The sequence below is a fragment of the Quercus robur genome, chromosome 6 (genome assembly GCF_932294415.1).
Source record: "Quercus robur chromosome 6, dhQueRobu3.1, whole genome shotgun sequence".
Classification (NCBI taxonomy): Eukaryota; Viridiplantae; Streptophyta; class Magnoliopsida; order Fagales; family Fagaceae; genus Quercus; species Quercus robur.
In genome coordinates, this window is record NC_065539.1 from 28,537,683 (window position 1) to 28,565,439 (window position 27,757).

A 27,757-nucleotide genomic window follows, 5' to 3' on the forward strand; every position below is an offset into this window, starting at 1 on the left:
GAAAGTTATATTGGTTGCCCATTTCTAACAATATTTTTTTATTATAAATTTTGTATGTTTACAAAAAACAAAAAAAAAAAAAGAAAAAAAGAAAAAAGAAGAAGAGAAAACAGAAAGGATATTTACGCGGTAGAAAGAAAGAAAGAGTGGCGTGAAATTAGAAAATAGAAAATAGAGAAGAAAAGGTAGCATAGGCCAGGGCGGCGCGTGGACGTGAATTGTGAGGCGAGGTGGGGGTAGTAAAAAGTAAAAAGTAAGGGAAGGGTGTGTTCTGGAATCTCCAGATCAGATCAGATCGCATAGTCAAGTCACGAGACTCACTCATCTCATCTCTGTCGAAGTGAGAAGAAAACCCTAAAGATGGTGAAGAAGCGAGTGCCGGAGTGGCTGAACAGCTCACTATGGTCTTCTTCCACCTCCAACGAAGACGATCATCGCCTCTCTGTCGCCGTACAACCTCCTCCTTCTTCAACCACAACCACAACCACAACATCACAACAATCCAACAACAACAATCACAATCACATTCACACATCCAAAGAAGCTGAAGTTGTTGTTGAAGCAGAAGCAGAAGCAGAAGCAGAAGCAGAAGCAGAGATAGAAACCCATGCTCCAGTCGGTCCCTCCGCCGAGGACATTTCTCGCCAGGCCCAGCTCCTTTCGGAGGTGAGGTATTATTGTTTTAATAGCTTATAGCTTATTATTCTAAATTGTTATTTGATTGATTCCTGTAATTCAATTTTTGTAGATATCAAAGAAAGTTGTAAACATGCGGGAATTGCGCCGGATTGCATCTCAGGGAATACCCGACACTGCTGGAATTCGTTCTACCGTCTGGAAGGTAAACTCTCTCTCTCTCTCTCTCTCTCTCTCATCATGGGGGGAGGGGGTCACTTTTCATCTTAACTTTTAAGAAAAAAATTATTTCTTCAATATTTTCCTTTTTCTAAATTTAACACACTGTGGCGAAGTAAATATATATATATATATATATATATTTTTTTTTTTTTTAAGGCTTGTCGGTTGTTTCTTGTTACAGCTTTTACTTGGCTATCTACCACTGGATCGTTCGCTTTGGCCATCTGAAATGGCTAAGAAGAGGTCACAGTACAAGCAATTTAAAGATGAGCTTTTGATGAATCCTGTATGTTGTTGTTTTGAACAACTTTTAAGTTTTTATACCTTCATCTTCTGTTTCTTCATTTAGTTGAGATGACACACAATAACTCAATCAGTATATTAGATGAGATGAATTAAACATAATGCAGCTCACCATTTTTTCCATATTGAATATGGGCATTCTGCTTCTTTTTTTAATACTCCCCTTATTCTATGTATTTATGTCTGTGTGTCCGTGTGTTTATGCTGAATTGTTCACCTTTTTGTTCAATTGTTGGCTTTCTCCCTCAATTTTAACAGCATTTTTATTTATTTATGACGTGGACCTCACCAAGGCAGGGCCCTTTGGACCCATCTCTGGGGAGTTAACCACATATACACGATCCCACCCTCCAAAACTGTGAATCAAGTAATCCAGGGGAACTCCTAGTGGGGACATTGAACCAAGGATGTTTGGATCTACTGCTCATCCCAAGCCTCCAACCATTAGGTTTCACCTTGATGGGTCACAGTTTTAGCAGCATTGCCAATCAAATCTATGGTGATGTGAAAACACATTAGTCGCCAATGAACTTTAGCTCAAATGGCATCTCTCCCCCCCATAATAAAGAGTGGGAAGATGAGGTTGTGGGTTCAAAATCCAATAGGTGCATGATTAAACTTACCAATTAAGAAAAAAAGAAAGTAAAAGAACTTAATCTAAGTTATATGGACTGGGTAATGACAATAGAGCATGGTCACTAGCCATTTTTATATCCCATTTGATAGATGTTTTAATTAGCAAGCCTTGCATTTTCTTTTATTACTTTAGTTGATTTATACTCTACTTTGTTGAGATCCAGGTTTACCTTCATGACTCTGTAATACTGGAACTTTTTTTTTCCCTCTTCTCTACAATATCTTGATAGACGAGAGAGAGTTTCTTGGGAGGTTTGGTCATGTTTAGCAGAGCAACTAATGCACCGGTAAGAATGAATGAGGGAACAAAAAAGGGTAGACGAAGACCAAAAATAATATTATTAGAAGTAGTAAAAAAGGACATGTCAATTAAGAAAGTAACAAAGATTATGACTTTAAATAGAATAGAATGGAGAACAAGAATACATGTGGCCAACCCTAATTAATTTGTTGAGGATCCATAACCGACCCTAAAATTTTTAGACTAAGGCTTTGTTGTTATTGTACAATATCTTGAAAGATTCCTTTTTTGATTGCCTTTGGAAATAAGATTTATGTTACCGTGCTTCATCTAACTAACCGCAATTCTTTCTTAAAAGGAAAAATGTTTATATTCTTCCTCTTGAATCTTGATTAAGGTAGTGTGAACCAAAGGCTTACAAACACAGGACCTCATCTTAATGAAAAGTAATGAGATATTTAAAATATTAATGAAGTATGCTTTCATGTTGCATCCAGCTTGAGTTTTTTTTTTTTCCCCCCTGCAAAAATTTGGGTTTTCTTAATGTTTCTGTGGCTAGTCAGTCAGAAGTCACAAGGAGGATGGATAAATTCAAAAGTTGTGAGAAAGAAGACTCAAAATGTGAAAGCAGGTGCTTGCTCTCAAGATCAGAAATAACCCATGGGGAGCATCCTTTGAGTCTTGGGAAGACCAGCATATGGAATCAGTTCTTCCAGGTATCATATTAAGTGCGTTCACTTGAAAAATGTTCTAAAAACCCAGAATTGAAAACTCAGAATTTCTTAGTCTATACAAATGAGAATTATGATGCACTTTATAAATAAATTTTAGTTTTGCCATTCACTGTGAAATTAAGTATTTTGGTTTCTTTGGGGTTTATCTTTTAGCGATTGCTCTCTCTCTCTCTCTCTCAAGGACGATTTCAAATATTTGCACCATTGCAATAATGCTAAATTATTTTCCTCTTTAGATACAGTGCACCATTCTTGTTGGAAGGGTCCAGCCATTCAAACAACTATTTTCAGATCCCCACATGATGAACTTTAAATGGGTGATGGTTTTCAGAATATTTTAATGGTGATTATGATGTTTCGTAAACATCACTGGAAGACTTCTATTTTCTATTTCTGTAATTTTGAAGTTTTCTAAAATAGGGTTATATTTCCTTGTTTTAGAGAGTTTTTAGGTGTATTTTAGTCAAAATTCAGTCTTATATTGTAGGATGTTAATTAGGATCTATTTGAGAGTGCTTATGCTTGAATATTACATTTTCTAGAAACTTTAAATTGGCCCCTAAGTTGTAAAACGAAATGTAAAAGATATTCCTAATCTGGTGTATTTCTAATCTCTACCTTGTAGTTGTAGATTCAAGATATTCTAGGGTTTAGTCGCGCACTAACTCTTTCTACGCTATCATGCTGCGATAGGTGGTACTAGAGCCTTGGTTAACCTGGTTTGAATGACCAAAAAATGAAGCTGACTGCAACCACCCTGTTAATGACAATCAAGGGGTGTAAGTCATCTGTGCATCAATGAGAGTTCATAAGGCAGCATTACAATCCTACAAATGACAAGATTTGCTTGTTATTCCAATGTTTTATGCTTCTATGGATTGTGAAAGAGATAGGAACAAATTGTATTGGAGATCTAGCCAGAGGCCAGTCTATTTGTAGACAGGTTTCCAGTCATTTCATTTATCGAATTCCTGATTTGGAAGATTATTTTGATTTTTGGGCGACTTGTGTCAAATAAGATAGATAGCATGGACTGAATGTGGTATCTTACTAGGAAGATGGTGCTAATCAAATTTAAGAATTGAGATAGGCACATGAGTTATCTTGCATTACACATGAGAGGAGAGGAGGCCTGGTGATATAGGACAAGGGGGAACAAGGTAATCTTATTTAGAACACCAGGGACAGATCTGGTATAACTTGGGTTTTGAAGAATTAGGGTTAGGTTTTGGTGGGGAATAGGCTAGAAAATAATGGGGATTATAGAGTTTCCAAACTATTGACAATCTAAGGAAAAGAAAGGTTTGCATTTTGGATTGGTGTTATATGTGCAAGCGTAGTAGTGAAAGTGTTGACCATCTTTTCCTTCATTGCCCGGTTGCTTCGGAGTTATGGGATATGGTTTTTGGTTTATTTGGAGTGTGTTGGATCATGCCCTCGTCTGTTGTTGGTCTCTTTGCTTGCTGGCAAGGTCACTTTGGTCGCCTCCGCAATGGAGTTATTTGGAAGGTCATTCCTCTTTGTTTGATGTGGTGTATTTGGAAGGAGAGGAATAGTAGATGCTTTGAAGACTCTGAGCGTGCATTGCCTGACCTCAAGCTTCTTTTCATCCGAACCTTACTTGAATGGTTCTCTGTGTGGAGAAACCATCCTTTTTCTATTTTGGATTTACTTGACTTTTGTAATTTTCGTTCTTGACTTGCTCCCCCATGTATACTCCCTGTGTGCTTGGGTGTATCTTTTTTATTATCAATGAATTCTTATATCTTATCAAAAAAAAAAAAAGGGTTTTAGGAACAAAATCAAAGGTGAAATTCAAGATTTGGGTTGCTGTGAACAGTGATGTGAACAGTAACTTTGAATAGTTTAATTAAAGAAAATAGATAAATCTAGGAATCACTCCTAGACTTCCTAAGCATCACACCTAGGGTTCCTTGGCATCACACCTCGGAGAAGGTTGCATCACACAAACCATAAAAGAAAGCATTGTAGCTCTTAAATTCTGAAAACATTCATTGTTAATCAACCAATGGAAAGTACTACAACTCTTTAAATAGAAGACTAATTCCTAATCCTAGTTGAACTAGGATTGCTTAAAACCCTAATAAGACTTGGACTTGGACTCCTTGGGCTTTATTACTAAACCCAAACTAAATAACAAAGCAGTGTGTTTACGATTGTAAACACATTGTTCTTTTTCATCAATAAAACTCTTATTATCTATCAAAAAAAAAAAAAAAAAAGAATATTAGGAAATTACAAAGTTGCTCTTGATACATAAAATCAAATAAAATATAGGAAATCTGTCTTCTCACTGCCTCCTGCATCATTCTCCCTTGGTTGGAGAAAACTCAACCTCGAGTTTTGAAGTGTAGAAGTAAAAAGAATCTTGGTTTCTTGAAGTGCATCTTTGACATTGAATAAACACTTTGAATTCGAATTTCCTTTTGTTTCTTAGTTTGTGGCAGTAATGATGATAATTTTACACTCACCAATTCAATTGACCTATTAAACTCTTCGGGAATGACAAAATCGATATCTCAAAAAGTTGGTGTAGGCAATAGAACACTGCTTTGGCAGGCAACATGAAGTTGGGAATAAGATGCTTCGAGGGTTATATTCTTCACTTCTGCCTTGTAATTTTGATATCCTGCCGTTTCAATTTCAACTACTTCATCAACAGTTTCCATCTCTTTCGAGTTTTGTCGTATTACTTCAAGCTTCCCTTGATCACTTGCATCTATCTTCAACTTAGCACCTCCTATGTTGCTTACTACAGAACTTGTACCTTTGACAAAGTCAGTAGAGTACTCATGCAGAGGACATGAGGGCTTTGATAAATCTTTCAAAGAAAAATCAGTGCAATCTTTGGAAAAATCTGCTGGAATTTGAGGCACTTCTATAGGCTGGTCAGGTTTTATTTTCGTACCTTCTAGAAAATAATGGGGATTATAGGGTTTCCAAAGGGACAAGGATTATTAGGGTTTTAGGAATGAAATCAAAGGTGAAATTCAAGATTTGGGTTGCTGTGAACAGTGATATGAACAGTAACTGTGAATAGTAAAATTAAAGAAAATAGATAAATTCTAGGAATCACACCTAGACTTCCTACGCATCACACCTAGGGTTTCTTGGCATCACACCTTGGAGAAGGTTGCATCACACAAACCATAAAAGATAGTATCATAGCTCTTAAATTCTGAAAACATTCATTGTTAATCAACCAATAGAAAGTACTACAACTCTTTAAATAGAAGACTAATACCTAATCCTAGTTAAACTAGGATTTCTTAAAACCCTAATAAGGCTTGGGCTTGGACTCCTTGGGCTGTATTACTAAACCCAAACTAAATAACAAAGCTTAAAATTTGTCTTCTCACTAAAATATAGGAAATCTGTCTTCTCACTGTCTCTTGCATCACCTGGCTACCTCGAATTAGCCATAAAATTTCTTTCTTTCTTTTTTGTTTCTTTTGATACTTTGTCATGGGTGGTTCTATCCTTTTCTTTGTTGAGTCAAAATCACTCTAATTTTCTGTTGAAGAAGGGGGTACTTTTTTACTTATTACGTATTTATGAGAGAGGCAGAGATTCATTACGATCAATGTTCATGGGCAAGGAGAGTGCAAAGAGATTGTTATCTATGATGGAGGACTTTATTTCCACCGAGTCTCCTGGACACTTTGCGCGAACCGTCAAAGATGGAATGACAGTTTTTATTCTACAATTGGGTTCCAATGCACATGGCTCTTTTCTTATGATTTCAGAACTTTTACACAGCCGTTGGAAAGGTTTCATAGTGGTACTAGAGGGGAAATTGGGTAGTGGTTGGAGAGGCTTTGGATTTCACTTGAGGAAGGCTATTGCTCCGGAGACTCTTGTCATTAAACTGCCCCCCAAAGAGTCTATCTAGGATTGAACATAAAGCCTCCAAATCATTTATGACAGCGGTGGTGAAAGGCCGACGAGTTGAATCCAAAACACACAGGATGGCAGCGGCAGAGAGCAGCTATAATGATGGTAGTGGAGGAAATAAAGGAAAACTATTAATGCTGAATTCTCAAAATTCAAATTTTGCAAATCCTGGTAATCAAACCCATGATTCACATGAGAGCAACTCCGGGAAGGAGAAAGCACAGATTGGGGCGAAGATCATGTCAGTCATAAATGAAAATGTTTCGAATGGAACTGAAGGTGGGTTGATTATGGATCTTTATATTAGGATGGAACGTGGGCCTAATGGTAAGTTGGGGGGGGGGGGGGTAGCTGGTCCAAGGTTCTTGAGGTGGACTCTTCGGTTGGTCAAGTTCCATACCCAAAGCCCATTAACAATAATAAGCCCAAACAAAAACTTGTTTTTAAGTGGCGGCCCATACCATCCCAGCCCATTATCCCTTCCATTTTTGCACAAAATCAGACCCACCCACACAGTAAGCCTTCCTCGCATGTTCCTCCCTCTCACCCAAATACTTCGGCATCAACAATAGCTTCTTTGGTGGGTAGCAATAAGACTGATGTTGAGCCAACTTCGACCCTCATGGAACCGACATGCACCGAGAAGCTTCTCTTAGTGATCAACAATTCCTATGCTTCCGTGGATGAGTTTCTGTGTTACGATGCTTCCGTGGATGAGTCCCTGTGTTCCAATGGTGATGTGGCCTTGCAACGTGACATCCAAAGGATCATCCACGAGCATACGGACAACGTCATCAAGAAATGGGGGAATTTCGAGCAGTGGGTTCTTGAATTAAGAGATGGGGGAGGAGGGTGGCAGTTTCGATTCAGATTTCTTTGCCACTAGGAGATGTCGTTGACGGTGTGGATGACTCGAATCAATTGGCAATGGTACTGGGGTTGTCATCAGAATCTAAGGAGATAATATTAGGACAGGAAAAAGGGGATGATGTTGTGGAGGATTGGGTTTCAGATGTCTGTTCTAAGGATGCTTTTTAGTATACTAAGGGATCTTCGCTGCTCTTCGCTACCTCTAACTGTTGAATCACTAGCTTTCTCTTTGCCTATGGGTGTTATGGATAACTGTGAAGGGTCAGCAACTTTGGATGGAGAAATTTCTGGGTAAGGACAATTACTCAGAATGGTTTCATAGTAATTTAGTGGGTTTGATGATTTTTTGGGGACATCTCTCAAAGGTTTGGAATAGACAGCAACCAAGTTTTTGTTGGCTGTTGAAGTTGAGTTATGGCAGAGGGCTACTGAGGAAAAAATTCAAAAAACTGTGAAGAGCTTAGGAAGGAAAGGAATAAGGGAATTGAGAGATTTATTTAGCTTTGTCAATTATGGTTCAACTTCAGCAAGGTGCAGTGGTAATAGTAAGGAAAGGGCTCTAATTGTTCCCCAATGCATTTGAAGATTTTATCTTGAAATGTTAGAGGTTTGAATGAGAATGAAAACGGCTTCAAATTCGTAACTTATTACGTACGTGGAGGGCTGATATCGTTTGTTTGTAAGAGACGAAATTGGAATGGGTTACAAGAGGACTTGTTAGAAGTATATGGAGTTGTCCTTATATAGATTGGTTATATCTGAGTTCAAAGGGTGCTTCTGGTGGAATTTTGCTCATGTGGGACCAAAGGGTGGTTGAAAAGATAGAGGAAATAGTGGGGCATTTTTTGGTTTCTTGTAGGTTCAAAAATGTTAGTGATCAATTTGAGTGGGCTTTCATAGGTGTCTATGGTCCAAATTTGAATAGGAAGCATCAACTTATGTGGGAGGAATGGATAGCTGGTGGAATTAGCCATGGTGTTTGGGAGGTGATTTTAATGTTATTCGTTTTCTATCGGAGAGGTTTGGGGGCGGGAAGATTTACTCACTCCATGTATGACTTTTCAGATTTTATATCTCCTTATGGACTAATGGATAATCCTTTGGAGGGAGGTCTTTACACATGGTCTAACTCTACCTCAACTTCTAGAATGGATCATTTTCTCTTCTCTCCGGTATTGGTAGAGTATTTCACACATTTCTCCCAAAAACGGCTACCTATAGTGTTATCTGATCACTTTCCAATTCTTTTGGAGAGTGGGAGTCATCGAAGAGGGCGAATCCCTTTTTGTTTTGAGAATACGTGGTTGAAGGCGGAGGGGTTTTTGGACAAGGTGAAGTACTGGTGGGAGAATTACCATTTTCAAGGGACTTCTAGTCACATACTTGCCAAGAAGTTGACTGCTCTAAAAAGGGATCTAAAAAAGTGGAACGAAACAGATTTTGGCAATATCACAGCCAAGAAAACAGCAACTATGGTGTAAATTGAATGCTTTAAATGTTAAAGAGGAGAATCAACCTCTAACAGAGGAGGAAAAATTGGAAAAAGCAATCTTTCGCTCCAAACTTGAGAAGACCGCCTTGTTAGAGGAGATTAGCTGGACACAAAAGTCCAGTGTTGTACTTAAAGGAGGGGGACTCCAATACGAGGTTTTTTCATAGGATGGCCAACTCTAATTGAAGAAATAATTGTATTGAAAATCTTATGATTGATGGGGCTTTGTCTTCCAACTAGGATATGATTGCTAACCATATTGAACAATTCTATATGAATTTATACTCTAAGCAGCAAGATTAGCAGCCTTTCCTGGATGTGTTGGATTTTCCTAGGATTTCAGGGGAAAATGTGGATTGGTTAGAGAGACCTTTTGAGGAAACTGAGATTTTTGAAGTCATCAGGGATTTTAATAGGGACAAATCACTTGGGCCAGATGGTTTTCTAATGGCATTCTTTCAAGCTTGCTTGGGGATTCTCAAATCAGATATCATGGTTGTGTTCTACCATTTCCATGTTACAGGTCAATTTGAAAAAAGCTTGAATGCAACTTTCATTGCACTCATTCCTAAAAAAACTGCAGCAGTGGAAGTAAAGGATTTTCGGCCTATCAATCTTTTTAGGGGGTTTATAAAATACTTGCTAAAGTTTTGGCTATTTGACTTCATATTGGTTTTAGGAGATATCATTTCAGCACCTCAGAATGCTTTTGTTCTAAATAGGTAGATTCTTGATTCCGTTCTTATTGCTAATGAATGTCTGATAGTAGGTTGAAGTTTGGTCTGTTAGGGTTGTTATGTAAATTGGACATAGAGAAAGCCTTTGATCATGTGAACTGGGGATTTCTTACATGCTTGAGCTTTGTGGCTTTTCTGATAAGTGGAGGCGGTAGATTTTGTTTTGTTTATCAACGGTTCATTTTTCTATCCTTATTAATGGTTCTCCCTATGGTTTTTTTGGGAGTTCAAGGAGGTTGCGGCAAGGTGATCCTTTGTCCTCTTTGTTATTTGTGTTGGTTATGTAAGCTGTTGGTAGAATGTTGGATAAGGCTGTCCATGAAGGTCGTTTGTCAGGTTTTCATGAAGGTGATTCTACAGGAAGATCTTTGGTGGTTTCTCATCTCCTTTTTGCCATTGATACTCTCATTTTTTGTGATGCTAATCTTGATCAAATGCTGATTCTTCGTGTGGTACTTATTTGGTTTGGGGCTATGTTGGGTCTGAAGATAAACTTGGGTAAGTTTGAACTGGTGCCTGTGGAGGCAGTTCACAACATTGATTTTTGGTGGCTGTCCTAGGCTGTAAACAAGGGTTTTTTCCAATGAAATATTTGGGTCTTCCTTTGGGAGCAAAATTCAAGGACAAGACAATCTGGAATCCAATTCTGGGGAAGTTGGAAAGAAATTAGTAGGTTGGAAAAATTATATTTATCCAAGGGAGATAGAGTCACTTTAATTAAAAGCACTCTCTCAAATTTTCTAACTTATTTTCTTTCTTTATTTCCTATTCTTGCTTCAGTGGCTAACCGAATTGCAACACATCAATGGAACTTTCTATGGGGTGGCCTAGGGGATGAGCCCAAATTTCATCTTGTTAATTGGGCTACTGTTTGTGCTCCACTTTCTTTAGGTGGTTTGGGGATTAGGAGCTTGAGAATTTTTAATGTAGCTTTATTAGGGAAGTGGTTATGGAGATTTGGGTAAGAAAGAGATGCTCCTTGGCGACAAGTGATAGGGGTGAAGTATGGTTGTGAATGGGGTGGTTGCTGTTCTAGCTCATTCTCTGGTCCATATGGAGTTAGTTTGTGGAAAAATATTAGACGGGGGTGACCCTCTTCATCTCGGTTTATCTTGTATGAAATTGGAGATGGATCAAAAGTGCAATTCCAGCTAGATTGATGGTGTGGAACATCTTCTCTTGCAGACTGCTATCTTGAATTGTATAGGATTTGTCGAAACAAAGAGGCAAGTGTGGCTGATCTAATGAGGTACACCAATGGAGTTGATTAGCCAAGACTTAGCAATAATTTTATAAACCCCCCCCAACCAAACTAATGGGCTGAAAATCCCTAATCTCATTTGCTGCATGTTTTTTAGGAATGAAAGTAATAAAAGTTGTGTTTAAACTTTTCTCAAACTGACCATTGGCAAAAAAATGATGAAATACGGCCATAAGATCAGGTTTAACAATCCCCTAGCAAGCTTGGAAAAAAGCCATTGGGAAGCCATCTGGTCCAAGAGATTTATCACCATGAAAACTCTGAACGACATCAAAAATTTCTGCCTCTTCAAAAGGTTTTTCTAACCAATCCGCATTATCGCCAAATATCATTGGAAAAACCAACGAATCCGAAAACGGTCGATCAACCTATTGCTCAGAGTTCAAATTCATGAAGAAATGAGTAATGTAGTTTGCAATTATACCCTGATCTGAAGACAAGGTGCCATTAACCATTAGACTTTCAATACCATTATTTTTTCTGTTAGAATTAGCCATTCTATGAAAGAATCTGGTATTGGCGTCCCCTTCCTTCAAGTGCAACACCCTATACTTTTGTCTCCAACTAATCTCTTCCATAAGAGTCAACTTTTCAATATCTATACGAAAATTAGTTTGTTCTAACTTCTCCTCAGCTGTTAATCTATGAGTCTCCTCTTTAGCATCCAAAACATTAAGCTTGCTCCAAAGGTCCTGTTTCTTAAATGTGACATTGCCAAACTCAGTCTCATTCCACTTTTTAAATCCAACTTCAATGTAGCCAACTTCTTAGCTAGTATAAAACTTGGGGTTCCTTGGAACAAATAGGATGCCCACCACTTCTTCACTTTGTCGACAAAATTTTCCACCCTTAACCACATATTTTCAAAATGGAAGGGAATTCTACCTCTTCGCTGACTCCCACCCTCCAACAAAATAGGAAAATGGTTAGAAAGTACTCTAGACATCCTTTTTTGGGTGAACTGTCTGAAGTGATCTACCAAAAGTGGGGAGAAAAGGAACTGATCTAGCCAAGAAGCTGAGGATGTATTGGACTAGGTGTAAAGGCCCCCTTCCATATGTATATCCATCAACCCATGCAAAGAAACAAAGTCAGAAAATCCATACATAGCCCAAGAGTAGCTAGCAGCCCCCAATTGCTCTGATGGGAAACGGATTATATTAAAGTCCCCTTCGAGGCACCAAGGCAAATCCCACCAACTGATTAGCCCGGTTAGTTCCTCCCACATCAACCTACGCCTTTTGTTCAAATTTGGCCCATATACGCTTGTAAAAGCCCACTCAAATTGGTCGCCTACATTTTTAAACTTGCATGAAACCAAAAAATGCCCCATTGCTTCCTCCACCTTTTCCACAACCTGTCTATCCCACATCAATAAAATGCCTCCAGAAGCACTATCTGAACTCAGGTACAACCAATCTACATATGGACAACTTCATATACTTCGAACAATACCTCTAGTAATCCTCTCTAGTTTGGTCTCTTGCAAACACACAATATCAGCCTTCCAGGATCGCAACAAGTTACGAATCTGAAGCCTCTTGTCAACTTCATTCAGCCCTCTAGCATTCCAAGAAAGAAGCTTCAAATTCATTGAGCAACAGAAAGAACCCGATTCCTATACCAATTCGCCTAGCAGATGTAGAGCCATAATTAATAGAACTAAACAACCCTTTCAACTCTCTTAAACCTTTCACCCTCGAACCTTTTAAACCACATGTTTTCTTGTTCACCTCAGCCCTTCGATTTAATTCAACTTCAACAGCTAATAAAAATTCTGTTGCTTGATCTTCCAAACCCTCAAGGGACGTGCCAAGGAAGCTATCGAAATTATTGAATCTCTTTTGAAACCAATTGGAATAAGGTTCTTGACTCTCTGAAGTATCTCAAAATGCTTTTGTGAGGGACAGACAGATCCTTGACCCTGTTCTTATTACTAATGAATGTCTTGATAGTAGATGGAAGTCTGGGGTGCTGGGGCTGATTTGTAAGCTTGATGTTGAGAAGGCTTTTGACCATGTAAGCTGGAGTTTTCTGCTGCAGATGTTAGAAAGAAGTGGGTTATTTGCCAAATGGAGACAATGGATCTTCTTTTGTCTATCTAGAGTCTGTTTCTCCATCTTGATTAATGGCTCTCCTTGTGGATTCTTCGGTAGCACCAGAGGTTTGAGGCAAGGTGATCCATTGTCTCCATTGTTGTTTGTTTTGGTGATAGAAGCTCTTGGAAGAATGTTGGATAAAGCAGTTCATGAAGGATGCATGCCAAGATTTAGTGTGGATAACTTGGAGGGAAGATCCTTGGCAGTGTCTCATCTCCTTTTTGCAAATGATATGCTAATTTTTTGTGAGGCTGATTTAGAACAGATTTTGATTCTTCGTATGATTCTTATCTGGTTTGAGGCGGTGTTGGGTCTAAAGATAATCCTGGGCAAGTCAGAATTGGTACCGGTTGGGGTAGTCCATAATATTGACCTTTTGTTGGTTGTTCTTGGCTACAAGCAGGGTTCTCTTCCAATGAAATATCTGGGTCTTCCTTTGGGTGCTAAATTCAAGGATAAGACTATATGGAATCCAATTCTAGAGAAAATGGAGAGGAGATTGGTGGGTTGGAAATGCTTATATTTATCCAAGGGAGGTAGAGTCACCCTAATCAAAAGCACCCTATCTAATTTACCCACTTATTTTCTATCTTTATTTCCTATACCTACTAGTGTGGCTAACCGAATTGAGAGGCTCCAGCAGAATTTCTTATGGGGCAGTTTTGGAGATGATCCTAAAATTCATTTGGTTAAATGGGCTACTATTTGTGCTCCTATTTCTTCAGGTGGCTTAGGGATAAGGAAGATAAGACTTTTCAATGAAGCTTTACTTGGGAAGTGACTATGGAGATTTGGGATTGAGAAGAATGCCCTTTGGAGACAAGTGATAGAGATGAAATATGGATGTGTGTGTTTGTGGGGGAGGGGGGGGGGGGGGTGCTGGTGTACCAGATCTGTGAATGACCCTTATGGTGTTGGTTTATGGAAAAATATTAGTCAGGGATGGCCTTCTTTCTCACGCCATATTCTGTATGATATTGTTGATGGGTCTAGAATGAAGTTTTGGCAAGACCGGTGGTGTGAAGAGACATCTCTTGCTGTTAGATATCCTGACTTGTTCAGATTTTGTAGGAATAAGGATGCCAGTGTGGCTGAGCTTATGAAGTCCTCCAATGGTGTCCTCTTTTGGAATGTGAGATTCTTTAGGGGTGTGCATGCTCGGGATCTAGAGGCTATGTCAGACTTCATGGAAACTATATATGGTTCTTCTATAAGGGGGCTAGATGAGGATAAAATGTGTTGGATACCTAGCAAAGATAAGGGTTTCATGGTTAGTGATTATTATAGAATTTTAGTTGGCAACACTTTCTATGGTTTTCCTTGGAAAAGTGTTTGGAAGCAGAAGATTCCCTCTAGAGTAGCTTTCTTTGTTTGGATTGTTGCCTTAGGGAAATGCTTGACGATTGATAATTTACGAAAAAGGAAGGTGTGGATTTTGGATTGGTGCTACATGTGTAAGAGAAATGGTGAATCGGTTGACTATCTATTCCTTCATTGTCCTGTTGCTATGGATCTATGGTCTATGGTTTTGTCTATTTGGAGTAACTTGGGTTATGCCGCATGTTATTTTGGGGCTATTAGGGTGTTGGCAAGGCAACTTTGGTCGTCATCAAAATGGTTATATTTGGTCCATCATTCCTCATTGCTTAATGTGGTGTCTTTGGAGGGAGAGAAATAGTAGATGTTTTGAAGATATTGAAAGATCTATTCCGAACCTCAAGTTACTCTTTTTTAGAACTTTAATGGCTTGGTTGTTTGCTTTGCAAAATCAATCATTCCCTTCTTTTATTGATTTCCTAGACTCTTGCAATTTTTGTATTTGATTTCTTAACCCTTGTTCACTCCCTGTGTACTAGGGTGTTCCTTTTTGTTATCAATATAACTTATTACTTATCAAAAAAAAGGTACACCAATGGAGTCCTTCATTAGGATATACATTTTTATAGGGATGTGCATAATTGGGAATTAGAAGCTTTTTGGAGCTTCATGGATACCATTTATGGCACTCCTGTAAGGGGGATTGGGGAGGATAAGAGATGTTGGTTATCTAATAAGAGTAAGGGGTTTATGGTTAGTGCGTATTTCCATCTTCTAGCTTGGAAGTGTGGTAGAGACAATTGTGGGGCCATAAAAGTCTTTATGAAGCTGAAAATGGTTTCATGGAATGTTCGAGGTTTGAATGACTCCCAGAAACGTCTGGTGGTGAGAAACTTGTTACGTGAGTGGCAGTGTGATGTGGTATGCCTTCAAGAAACAAAGCTTGCCGGCATAGATAGACAGTTGGTTTGCAGTATATGGGGCTGTCAGTATGTGGATTGGGTGGCTTTAGATGCTGATCAGACGACAGGTGGGGTCTTGATTATGTGGGATAGGAGGGTTTTGGAAAAGTTGGAGGTTTTGGTGGGCTCGTTTTCGATGTCAGTTCAGTGGAAAGGTGTGGAGGACGGTTTTAGTTGGGCATGTTTAGGGGTGTATGGCCCGAATGATAACAACTTGAGGGGTGTTCTGTGGGATGAGTTGGTTGGTATTCAGCAGTATTGAAATGTTCCTTGGTGTTGTTTTGGGGATTTTAATGTTGTTCGTTTCCCTAGTGAGCGGAGGGGTGGGTCTAGGCTTACTTTGGCTATGGAAAAATTTTCTGGATTTATTGAAGATTTAAACTTGATAGATTTGCCTCTAGAGGGAGGGAGTTATACATGGTCTAGCAGTACTGACCAGCCATCCACGTCTAGGATCGATAGGGCTCTAGTGTCACAAGATTAGGAGCAACACTTTCCAGATGTAATCCAACAGATTCTCCCACGACTTGTTTCAGATCATTTCCCAATTCTTTTGGAGGCGGGGGTATGGTGAGGGGGAAAAGTCCTTTCCAGTTTGAGAATGTGTGGTTGAAAACGGATGGGTTTGTTGATAAGAGAAAATTCTTGGTGGAATCGACATTCTATTTCGGGTACTCGTAGTTATGTGTTTGCAAAAAAATTGAAAGCGTTGAAAGAAGATATTATTCAGTGGAATCGCCAAGAGTTTGGTAATGTTGGACGTAGGAAGAAAGATTTACTGAGGACTCTAGAGTTACTAGATGCTAAGGAAGGGGTCCTTGGACTCACTGAGTGGGAGAGAGTTGAGAAGGTTGAAGTGAGAGCGCAAGTAGAGCATCTTCTTTCCCCAGAGGAGATTTCATGGAGACAAAAATCGAGGATGCTATGCATTAAGGAGGGAGATAATAATACTAAGGTCTTCCACAAGATGGCCAATTCTCATAGAAGGTATAACCATTTGAGTTTCTTAGAAGTGGATGGGGTGATTAATGAGGATGAAGCAGAAATGGCTGCTTAGGTAGTTCAATTTTATAAAACTCTGTATCAGGAGCTTGAGGAGTGGAGACCGTTTGTGGAAGGACTGGAGTTTGATCAAATAGGGGAGTTGGAGAAGGGCTGGTTGGAGAGGAGATTTGAGAAGGACGAGATTCTATCAATGGTCAGAGATATGGAAGGGGATAAAGTTTCAGGTCCAGATGGATTTTTTATGGCCTTTTTCCATCATTGCTGAAGAGTGGTAGAAAGAGATGTTTTAGCAGTTTTTGAAGAGTTCTATCAACACTTTAAGTTTGAGAAATCTCTTAATGCTACCTATTTAGCTTTGATTCCTAAGAAGAATGATGCCTCAAACATTCGTAATTTTAGACCTATCAGTTTGGTGGGGAGTTTATATAAAATCTTAGCCAAGGTTTTGGCAAATAGATTGAAAGTGGTGTTAGATAAACTGATATTTGAAACTCAAAATAGTTTTGTGGGAAGTAGGCAGAGCCTTGATTCAGTTCTCATTGCTAATTAGTGTGTTTGATAGCAAAATGGAGAGTAAGATGCTGGGAGTGATCTATAAATTAGATGTTGAGAAAGCTTATGATAATGTGAATTGGGAGGCTCTTCTGAAGTTGTTGAAGAAAATGGGTTTTAGGGAGACTTGGTGTAGCTGGATTCGAACATGTATCTCTACAGTGCAGTTTTCAGTGTTGTTCAATGGGTCCCCAACTGACTTCTTTGGTAGCTCTAGAGGTTTGAGACAAGGGGAACCGTTGTCTCCCTTGTTATTTTTGGTTATGATGGAGGTGTTTAGTAGGATGGTGAAGAGAATGGAAGGGGCAGGTTTACTTAGTGGTTTTAAGGCGGATGGTAGGAGGAGTAGAGGGGAAAGTGTTTCACATTTGCTTTTTGTAGATGATACTATTTTGTTCTGTGATGCTAAGGTGGAGCAAGTCCTACATGTTCGATTATTACTACTTTGTTTCTAGGTTGTGACTGGTCTGAAGGTTAACATAGCTAAAAGTGAAATGGTTTCTATAGGGGAGGTAAATAATGTGCATGCTTTGGCAGAGATATTGGGTTGCAGGGTGGGGGGTCTTGCCAATGACATATCTGGGTATGCTGTTGGGGGCGTCCCATAAGTCCTCTATTTGGAACCCTATTTTGGAAAAAATGGAACGGAAGTTAACAGGGTGGAAAAAATTGTTCTTATCGAAAGGTGGTAGGCTGACATTGCTTAAAAGCATGCTTGCTAGTCTCCCCACTTATTTTTTTATCTCTATTCACCATTCCTATTCATGTGGCAAACAAAATTGAGAAGCTGCAAATGGACTTCCTTTGGGGACACACATCTGTTAGGTTGGGATAAGGTGTGTATGCCTATTGCTAATGGCGGTTTGGGTATTAGGAAATTGACCACTTTCAATAAAGCTTTACTAGGAAAGTGGCTTTGGTGTTTTTGAATCGAGGAGAATAGGCTTTGGAGGAGGGTGATAGCTTTGAAGTTTGATTGTGGGGGGGGACCTCTAAGTTGGGAAGGGGTGGTCATGGATGTGGTTTATGGAGAAGTATCCAGATGGGCTGGGGAGTTTTTAACAGCAATGTTCAGTATAAGGTTGGGGTGGGGGATAGAGTGAAATTTTGGAAAGACAGGTGGTGTGGAGATCTTCCTCTCTAATTGGCTTTTCCAGTATTGTACAATTTTGCTGCAAACAGAAAGGCTTTCGTAGAGTCATCTTTGATAGGTCAAGGGGCAGGGGTTAGGAGAACTTGGGATGTTCGTTTCATTCGGGATCCTAATGATTAGGAGGCAAATGTGGTGGACGAGTTCTTTCGATTCTTGGCATCCAAGGTTCTTTCAGGGACTGATGGTGATCGTTTGAAATGGAAGTTGACAAAAAATGGGGACTTTACTATCCGTTCATATTATCATAAGTTATATGGCTCTTCTTCTGTGATTTTTCCTTGGAAAGGTATTTGGAAGGTTAAGGCACCTCGACGTGTCTCTTTCTTTGTTTGGACAGCTGTATGGGATTGGATCCTCACGGGAGATAACTTGTGGCTTAGGGGCTTTGACTTCGTTGACTAGTGCATTATGTGTCGTTGCTGTGGTGAGACAATGGATCATTTGTTGTTACATTGTGGAAAGGCTAATCGGCTGTGGTGCTTTGTCTTTAGGAGTTTTGGGATTTCATGGGTTCCCTCACGGATGGTGTCAAACCTTTTATTTAGTTGGTGGAATTGGCTGGGGAAGAATGCATCCTACATTTGGAACTTAATTCCGCTATGTTTGATGTGGTGTATTTGGAGGGAACACAACTGGAGAATGTTTGAGGATTTGGATAGATATGAGGACCAAATGCTTGCTCTCTTTTCTGGTTCCTTTTTTGATTGGGCTAGAGCTTGGGGACTCACATCTAGTGACTCTTTTCCTCTTTTCCTTAGCTCTCTTTCTTTGTAATTTATGTTTTCTTTGTTTTTTGTTTGCTGATGTTCCTTCTCTTTTGTACTTTTGTTTTGATGATGCTTATTTGCATCTAGCAGTTTTCTTGAATATACTTTCTCTTACCTATCAAAAAAAAAAAATCTTCTAGCTGGCCATAGTGAGCGGTTTTTCCCTTAGACGAGCATTTGAAAGTAGAAGATTCATTCTAGAGTGACTTTCTTTGTATGGATTGTTGCCTTGGGGAAATGTCTGACAATTGACAATTTAAGGAAAAGAAAGGTTTGCATTTTGGATTGGTGTTATATGTGCAAGTGTAATAGTGAAACTGTTGACCATCTATTCCTTCATTGTTCGGTTGCTTTGGAGCTATGGGGTATGGTTTTTGGTTTATTTGGAGTTTGTTGGGTTATGCCAATGTCTGTTGTTGAGCTTCTTGCTTGCTGGTAAGGTTGATTTGGTTGCCATGGTAATGGATATATATGGATTGTTGTTCCTCATTTTTTGATGTGGTGTATTTGGAAGGAAAGAAATAGTAGGTGTTTTGAAGACAGTGAGCATTCTTTGCTTGATCTCAAGCTTTTATTTTTTAGAACCTTATTGAACTGGTTCTCAGTGTGGAGAAACCAACCCTTTTCTTCAATTTTGGATTTACTTGATTTTGTAATTTTTGTATTTGATATGTACACCCTTGTATACTCCTTGTGTACTTTGTTGTCTCTTTTCTTGATATCAATAAATTTTTATTACTTATCAAAAAAGAAAAAAAGAAAAAAAGAAAAAAAAGAGAGATAGCAATGTTGTCAAATAGTGGGTAATTATGTAGTGTATCAAGGTAAGCAAAATAAATGAAGATTTGGTTTATTTCTTTTTCCTTGCGACAATTATGATAATATGTTGTACAAGTGATTTTAATAGATATGTAAATTCATATGAAGAACCAAGTCCAGATTATTGCCCAAAAAGTTATTTTGATCAATTCCAACTTCAAGCATCGAGGGAATATACAAATTTAGGAGTCAATGATTTGAAGCCAAACTTTGAAGGAAAAATTAAAGAGGTTGAAAAAGATCAAGTCTTATAACGAGCTGATGAATTGAAAGTTGAACATGGTATCTTCCAAAAATTCCAAGAGGACAATGGAGTTGTTTGAGAAAATTGAGAAGATTGATGAAGATCCCATTTCGTGCAAAGATTTATTGAAGAAATTATCAAAATTATAGGTAAGCTCATGACCCACAAGTTCAATTATCCAATTGATTTTGTGAACAACAAAGTATTGCAATATTTGAATTTTATTGGAGTTGAAAGATTTAATTTGGGTTGTCAATTCTTATTTGGTGAATATTGTCAATTGCATGAAAACCAAGGAGAAAGAATCTCATATTACTTTGTTTTTAATGGTGGGTTTCTAAGTATGAAAAGAAGATTGAGAGATTGAAGTATTTGTTCTCTTGGTATGGAATATCTCAAATCCCGAGTGTTAACTTACAATGAATTCTTTTCAAGTAGAGGTGTAGGGCGTTGTACACGTTATTGGAAGACTTATTTTTATTGTAGTAGTTTTCGAATTTTATAGAATAGGGTTCTATTTCCTGTTTTAGAGAGTTTTAGTATATTAATTAAGATCTTTTTAGGATTTTTTTTATTGGAAATTAGTCTTCTAGACCCTTTAAATTGGCCCTTAAGTTTTACAACAAAATGGAGAAGTATTCTATCAATAAAAAAAATTAGTATTTTGCTCTTTTTGGTGGATTTTAGAACTTAATCTTGTGGATTCAATGTGTTCTAGGGTTTAGTCATGCACTACCCCTTCCTAAGCTACCATGCTGCCCCAGATTATGATTTTTTCCTTAAAAAAATGATATAGGATTATGATTTTCTTCTGAATTGAGTTTGGGATATTTTCAGTTGGTCGCATCCTAACAGAATGTGCTGAATGTGTCCACATATACTATGATGGCCAATAAACTCGTTCAAGGGAATTTTCCTGCCCCAAAAAGAATAAGGCAGAGGGTAAAGTTTGGGTTCAAAACTTACCAGGTGCATGTCTAATGTCCAGCAAGAAAAAAGAAAAAAAAGGTTCCACATATTTCAGAATGAGCCTTGGATCCACTGCAGCACTGTCTTCTTGTTCTTGACAAAATTTGCTTGCATTAGCTATTATGTCTGATGTTTCCTGCTATCTAGTCCAGATTGTAGCTTGAGAATGATTGATGTCTACTATTTCCCCAAAAGATTACTGTCTTCTGATTAAGTGCAAAACCAAGCCCCTTGTGCTATTGAACAGTAATAAATGATATTAGCTGGTGCTAGTGTAGTATTCTTGTGAAATTTGTAATTATATATATGGGTTTGTAGGACACAGAGATCATAGAACAGATTGACCGAGATGTGAAGCGCACCCATCCAGACATGCACTTTTTCTCTGGCGACTTGCCTTTTGCAAAATCTAATCAGGTATGTTCTCCGTTTTTGTTTTAAAATTTAATGTATGTGTGCATATAACCTTTTGACTAGGATGAGTATAAGGAGTTGTACTGACTTATATGCCTCACATTTTCAGGAGGCTTTAAAGAACATATTAATTGTTTTTGCAAAGTTGAATCCGGGTATAAGATATGTTCAGGGGATGAATGAAATTCTGGCTCCTTTATTCTATGTATTCAGAAATGACCCTGATGAGGAATATGCTGTAAGTACATGTCAATTTATTTGTTTTGTTTTGTGCTGTTTTTTAGGATGATGCCTCTGTTTCGTCTTTATCTTGTTTGTGTTTGAACTGTAATCTACTTCTATAGTCTATCAAACTGAATTTAAGGTTATGAATTTAGGTAATCAGAAATAGTAGTTGGATGCTCATGTGCTGCTGCACTTTATTGTTTCAATGTAATTTCTTGGGATTGAGGCCATACAAATAGGATCTCACTAGGTACCTAATTGCTTAATTCAGTTGAGTGTTTAATAAATGTTTTTAATAAACATTTCATTTCCACTAGATATTTGCTTTCTAGGATTTAAGTGTTGTATTACCGCTTTAAGTTTCCAGATTGGCAAGCATTTGATATCAGAATATTAGGCTGTCTTTTATTCTATAGCTACTGTTGCTTTGTCCCATAAAAGCATATTCCCATAAAAAGGGAGAGCTTTTATGTCTAAGTTTTGATTGCTTATGGTTTAGCTACTTCTTAGTTCTTTCTGCTCTTACGGAAGAGGTGCTTCTTCTGCTCTGGTAGAAAAGGTGCATAAGAACTTACAGTTGGCTACAGAAAATCTTATTTTGCAAACAATTTTTTCTAGGCCCATGGTTTTCAGCATTGACCAAATTTCTTCCCTGCTGGTTTTTCTTGAATGGTAGGTCATTGCAATTTTGCTTTCTTCCGTGAATTTGATTTTACATCTCAAAATATGTATATATTGAACATTTCATGCCCCTCCTATTGCTGACTTCACTGGATTAGCCGATATAACATTTCATAGTTAAAAACAAAGATTTTGGAGAAGATTTTGCTATTTAACTACTCACTATTTTTTCTTTTATTTAATAGTGCTGTTTTTGTTATTATTATTATTAATATTGTTATTGTTATTATGATCTCTGGTCTTTCGGTTTTTTAAATGTTCATTACAAATAGATTCATTGTTATTTTCTTCCTTTCCACCTCTAGTAGGTTACAAAATTTGGTTCTTCTCTAAAAGCCATGTTGTAGATTCTAGAGTTGCACAGCCTTTTGGTGCTATTTCTCTTTTCGATATGTAATGAACAAGTTATTAGAAATTGAAAGGACGTCGCCCTAGTACACACAATTTATGCAAGATAAAAACCTCTTTCAACAATTTTTGTTACTTGTTCTAGAAGGGTAATTATAAATAAATAAATAAATAATAATAATAGTAATAGTAAGAGTAATAACTGGGAACTAGCATCCATTTTCTTCCTGTTTACCTTCTCTACTGCCTTGTAACCCCTGTATCTTTGTTCATGGTTTCAACCATGTTCTTGAGTTTTCCTCTAGCGTTGTTATTGACCTATGTAGATTTGTCACTTGTATTAGTTTTGAGATTTAATATATATCATATAGCTTTAAAATTATCCATATTAAGATCTATGCCTCGACAAAATGCTTTCGAACATTCTCCAAATCCTTAGAATATTAAAATGGAAGAAGTTGATCTTCAAACCAAAGAATTAAACAAAGTTTAACACTAGATTTAAAGATAAAAATAAGACTTGCATTGTGTGTAAAGCACCATATTTTTCTGGTATGATGAGAATCACTTGCCTATGCCAATATGTGCTTGCCCCAGTAACTATTAACAGCATGATCACAACATGGAGAAATCATGTGTCCTACCTTTTGTGGTCTTTCTACTTCTATAGAGAAACCTCGGACACTGTTTAGACTTTTTGTTTAATCTTTTGAGTCAATCCAAGAAAAGAATGGCGGTTTTGACAGAGGAAATCAGTATTAAAATTTTAATTTTTCAGTCCATCTTAAGGGTCAGTTACGGCCTTTGGCTATGAAATGGGGTTAGCACTCACTGATCCCTTAGACCTCTAATGAACGTGGGATTCGATCCAATTGCTCTTGACAATGGCCAAAGAATTTACTGTTTTTGTCACCTTCGAAATCAGAATCAGATTTGTTTCTGATTCAATGTTGGTCTGAAATCCTTTTTTTTTGGCAAGAAATCCTAGTGATTAAGATATTGCATCCATTAGCTTTTCTTGGAAAGGCATTTGGAAGGTCAAGGCACCTCGGCATGTTTCTTTCTTTATGTGAACTGCAGCTTGGGATAAGATTCTTAAGGGTGATAATTTGCGGAATGAGGGTTTTGATATTGTTAACTGGTGCATTATGTGTCGCTGTTGTGGGGAGACAGTAGATCATTTGTTGCTTCATTGTGAGAAGGCTCATTGGTGGTGGAGCTTTGTCTTTAGATCTTTTGGGATTTCTTGGGTATTACTAGGTTCGGTTGCAGATTTACTTTTTGATTGGTGGAGTTGGTTGGGGGATGTACTCATCTAACACTTGGAATTTAGTCCCTTTGTGTCTAATTTGGTGTATTTTGAAGGAACGTTGTCGGCAGACTTTTGAGGACATGGATAGATCTGATGACCAGTTGCTTGCCTCTTTTTGTGGTTCTCTTTTTGATTGATCTAAGGCTTGGGGACTCACATCTAGTGATTCTATCCCTATGTTCCTTAGCTCTCTCCTTTGTAATTAATTTTCTGTGTTTTTTTTTTTCCTCCTTTTTGTACTTCTGGTTTTGCTTTATGCTTTTTTAGCATAGAGCAGTTTTTTGAATGTACATCTTTCTTATCCAAAAAAAAGAAAAAAAAAGAAGAAGTTTTGAATAATGCAATTTCCATCTGTAGCTATCATGTCTTTTAGTTTCATTTTTCATTTCTTTTCCTAATTTGTAAGTTATGCAGGCCTCTGCTGAAGCAGACACGTTCTTTTGTTTTGTTGAGTTATTGAGTGGATTCCGTGATCACTTCTGTCAGCAACTTGACAATAGTGTAGTGGGAATCCGTTCCACAATAACAAAGTTGTCACAGCTTCTTAAGGAACATGATGAGGAACTGTGGCGTCATCTTGAGGTCACAACCAAAGTAAGACAAGATTCTAACTTATAAATTTTTTGTTGCTTTTAGTTGCCCTTATCGTACCATCTCTTTTTCTGTTAGAGAACTGGGTGGTTCTTGATCCAAGCATCCCAATTCAGAAAACTCCCTGGGTACCTTCTAGCTTAAACATATCTCTTGATGGGATAATGGTTCCATTCTGGGTGCAATACTAAATATAAGATTCATACTGAAGAAAAAGCTAAAAGTAAAAAAATCAAATATGTTATAAATTAGTACCTGTTGCCTGTTGGTGACGTGCTGGGTGCTGAAGAAGAGAAGTAATGCAAATTCTTGGTTGTAAGGTGTCCAACCTACTTGTGAAATATTTAGGTCCAAAAATCCAATATATTCTAAATTAGTACCTTTTGGTGACATGCTGAGTGCGAAAGAAAAGAAGTAACACAAAATCTTGGTTGTAAGGTGTCCATCTTCCAAATCATGGTAATATGGGATAGTTTATTGAAACTATGGAAGCTGGAAGAAGCTTTATTAATGCAAAGGAGGTAGAATTATGTTGATTAAAAGCACTATCTAGCCTACTAACCTTCTTTTTAATGCTCTTTCCCCTTTGCCTGTCAGCTTTGGTAAAATACTCTGAGAGATTTTCTTTGGGGTGGCATTGATAATGACTTCAATTTTCAATTTGTTAAACATGCCTTGTCAGTGAAATGTTATGGTGTTATGCAGTGGAAAGAGATGTTCTTTGGAGAAGGGTGATGGAAAAAAAGTACAGTGGTTCATGGGAGCTTGAACTGGTCAAATTTTCATTGGAACCTAAGCTTTATTAGAGTGGTACAAGATTGGGAGATTCAATCCTCAGTTTGCTTTCGTGATGTACTTTATACTACTAAAGTTGGGTGGGAGGCTAGAAACCACCGACGCAGCTACAAGGTTGCTACACTGGAGTCCGACACGGCATCCGGTGTCCGACTTGCCGACTCTCCCTTTTTTTTTTTTTTGATTTGCGCCAACTCGGCCAGATTCGCGCCGATTCGGGCCAAAATGGGCCGATTCGAGCTGATTCCGGCAGAAACGGGAACCGATACGGCCAATTCCGGCCGAAACGGCAATCGAAACAGGCTGATGCGGCCGATTCCGGTCGAAACAGCCACCAAAACAGGCCGATATGGCTGATTCCGGCTGAAATAGTCGCCGAAACAGGCCGAAATAGGCAGCGGCTGCCATTCTTCTGCTTCATGTGGCCTTGTGAAAGGAAAAAAAAAAAAAAAAGATAAGGAAGAAGAAGATGAGAAGACAAAAAAAAAAAAGGATGGAAGAAGAATAAAGGTATGTAACAAAAGAATATAAATTAAGTAGGTGGGAAAGTCAATTATTTAATGTCGGTGGGCTTGGGAATTGGAAAATGAGTAAAGGAACCTACTTGAAATGTGGTTTTTTGTTTACAATTACCAAAAGTATTGATTTTATTAAAAACAAATCATAAATAATTGTTTTTTAATAATAAATTCTACCATTTATTTGAATTTTTTATATAAAAATATTAAATTAACTATATAAAAATATTTTTAATAATTTTTTAATCGCCGAATCCCGCCGCATCCGCACCCATCTTTTTCAAAAATTGCTGAGTCCCGCACCCGTACCCAAGTCCCGAAACGCACCCTTGCTTCATAGGTGGGAGGGAGAGGATAGACTTATTTGGGTACTTTCTATAACCATGGTTTTGGAAGTTAAAACTTTTTTAAGAAATTGGAGGGTGGTGATTCTTTTCCTTGAGGAGGTAATTGGAAGGTTTAAATCTCTAGTAAGAGTGGTTTTTTTTTTTTTTTTTTTTATTTTATTTTATAATTTTTAAAAATGATAATAATAATAATAATAATTATTATTATTATTATTGTTGTTGTTGTTGTTGTTGTTTCTAAATTTGGATAGTGGCATTAGGGAAGATTCTAATGATGGATAATTAAGGAAGCTAATAAATATCAATTGTCCCAAAAGCTTAAACTATAACTATAAAAAAATGGTGAGTTGAATTATTTAACCATAATTTTAACACTCCTGATTTAGTCACCAATCTCCTCCATAATTCTATAACTATCAGAAAATGGTAGCCAGGCCTCCATAGTTTATAAAATATTGTTAACTGTAGCTTATTAATCAATTTCTATTAAGCACCTTTCTGTTTTGTAATAAAATGACAGGTCAACCCCCAATTTTATGCATTTCGGTGGATTACTCTTCTCTTGACTCAGGAATTCAATTTTGCGGACAGTCTTCACATTTGGGACACACTCCTAAGCGACCTTGATGGTCCTCTGGTAGGATTATGTTTGTTTCTGGCATTATTCTATTTGACATTCTTTGACTGTAGAAAATATTTAAACCTTTTGTAGCTGAAGAGGAGAGAGAGAGAAAAGCTGGATGGTTGTAAATAACCCAAGCATTCCATTTCCCTTGAGCTGTGCTAGGGAATCAATTTAGCACACAATGTCTTTTTCTAATAATAATAATAAACTCATGCATTGGACAGTTTGAAGTTTGAACTGACAATGTGACCCATCACTCCCTACTTATGGGGTGGAAGTACCACTAGACCCAAAGGCCTTCGGCAAGTAGCACACAATGTGAATGTTATTTACCCGTATCACTAATGATTTAGCAATCAAACTTTATGGGTTTCAAATCTTGTGATCCACAAAACAAAAAGACGCTCTTTCATAGGTTCCATGTAAATGCTTTTGGATGATGTATATTGCCATTAACTGAAAAACAGGTTTAAAAGTACCGACATGGTTACTATACTAAATCTATGTTTGCAGGAAACCCTTCTTCGGGTATGCTGTGCTATGCTAATACTCATCCGGAGGCGCCTTCTAGCTGGTGATTTCACTTCTAATCTCAAACTGCTCCAAAACTATCCCCCAACAAACATCAGTCATTTGCTCTATGTTGCCAACAAGCTGCGTGTACAATCCTTGGGCTAATTTTCTGAGCCACACTTTTTCCCTCTGTCCTCCCTCATTTTTGTGTTCCAAAATTTAATGTTTGTAAATTATTGGATGTATATCTGGATTGAAAATAATAACTGATAGGCAGGAGGGTTTTTTTTTGGGAACTCAAATTCATTGTTTACCTTTATGTAACAGGCATGTGTAATTTTCCATCGTGCTACCCCCCCCTAATTCTAGATTGATTAGGCGGTTGACCAAGAACATTTGTTAATTGTCATATTTTTCGTTTGATGTCTATATGATTCAAGATATTGTTAGTTGA

General features: G+C 37.8%; 1 protein-coding gene across 4 annotated transcripts; it reads left to right on the plus strand.

Annotated features, from left to right (window-relative positions):
* The first annotated feature begins 126 nt into the window (after window positions 1-126).
* On the plus strand, window positions 127-27,757 carry LOC126688419 (uncharacterized). Of its 4 annotated transcripts, XR_007644259.1 has the most exons (10): window positions 127-666; window positions 749-841; window positions 1,040-1,144; window positions 2,602-2,754; window positions 21,253-21,351; window positions 21,458-21,586; window positions 24,329-24,508; window positions 25,211-25,810; window positions 26,686-26,802; window positions 27,304-27,337. XR_007644259.1 is itself a non-coding variant. In XM_050383101.1 (9 exons), exons 1-9 carry the CDS (start codon window positions 361-363, stop codon window positions 27,466-27,468), a joined length of 1,347 nt encoding a protein of 448 aa, XP_050239058.1. In that variant the 5' UTR covers window positions 131-360; the 3' UTR covers window positions 27,469-27,757. The 4 variants fall into 4 exon arrangements, 3 of the variants coding, with proteins under 3 accessions (XP_050239061.1, XP_050239060.1, XP_050239058.1); XM_050383101.1 differs by lacking the exon at window positions 25,211-25,810 and having other exon boundaries at window positions 131-666; window positions 27,304-27,757; XM_050383104.1 differs by lacking the exons at window positions 24,329-24,508; window positions 25,211-25,810 and having other exon boundaries at window positions 129-666; window positions 27,304-27,757.

Bases quoted from the DNA above. Each gene is read 5' to 3' on its own strand.
- LOC126688419 (XM_050383101.1), top strand. From the start codon at position 361: ATGGTGAAGAAGCGAGTGCCGGAGTGGCTGAACAGCTCACTATGGTCT. The intron at 21,587-24,328 runs GTAAGTACATGT...TAAGTTATGCAG, and splicing joins ACCCTGATGAGGAATATGCT to GCCTCTGCTGAAGCAGACAC. The intron at 24,509-26,685 runs GTAAGACAAGAT...ATAAAATGACAG, and splicing joins ATCTTGAGGTCACAACCAAA to GTCAACCCCCAATTTTATGC.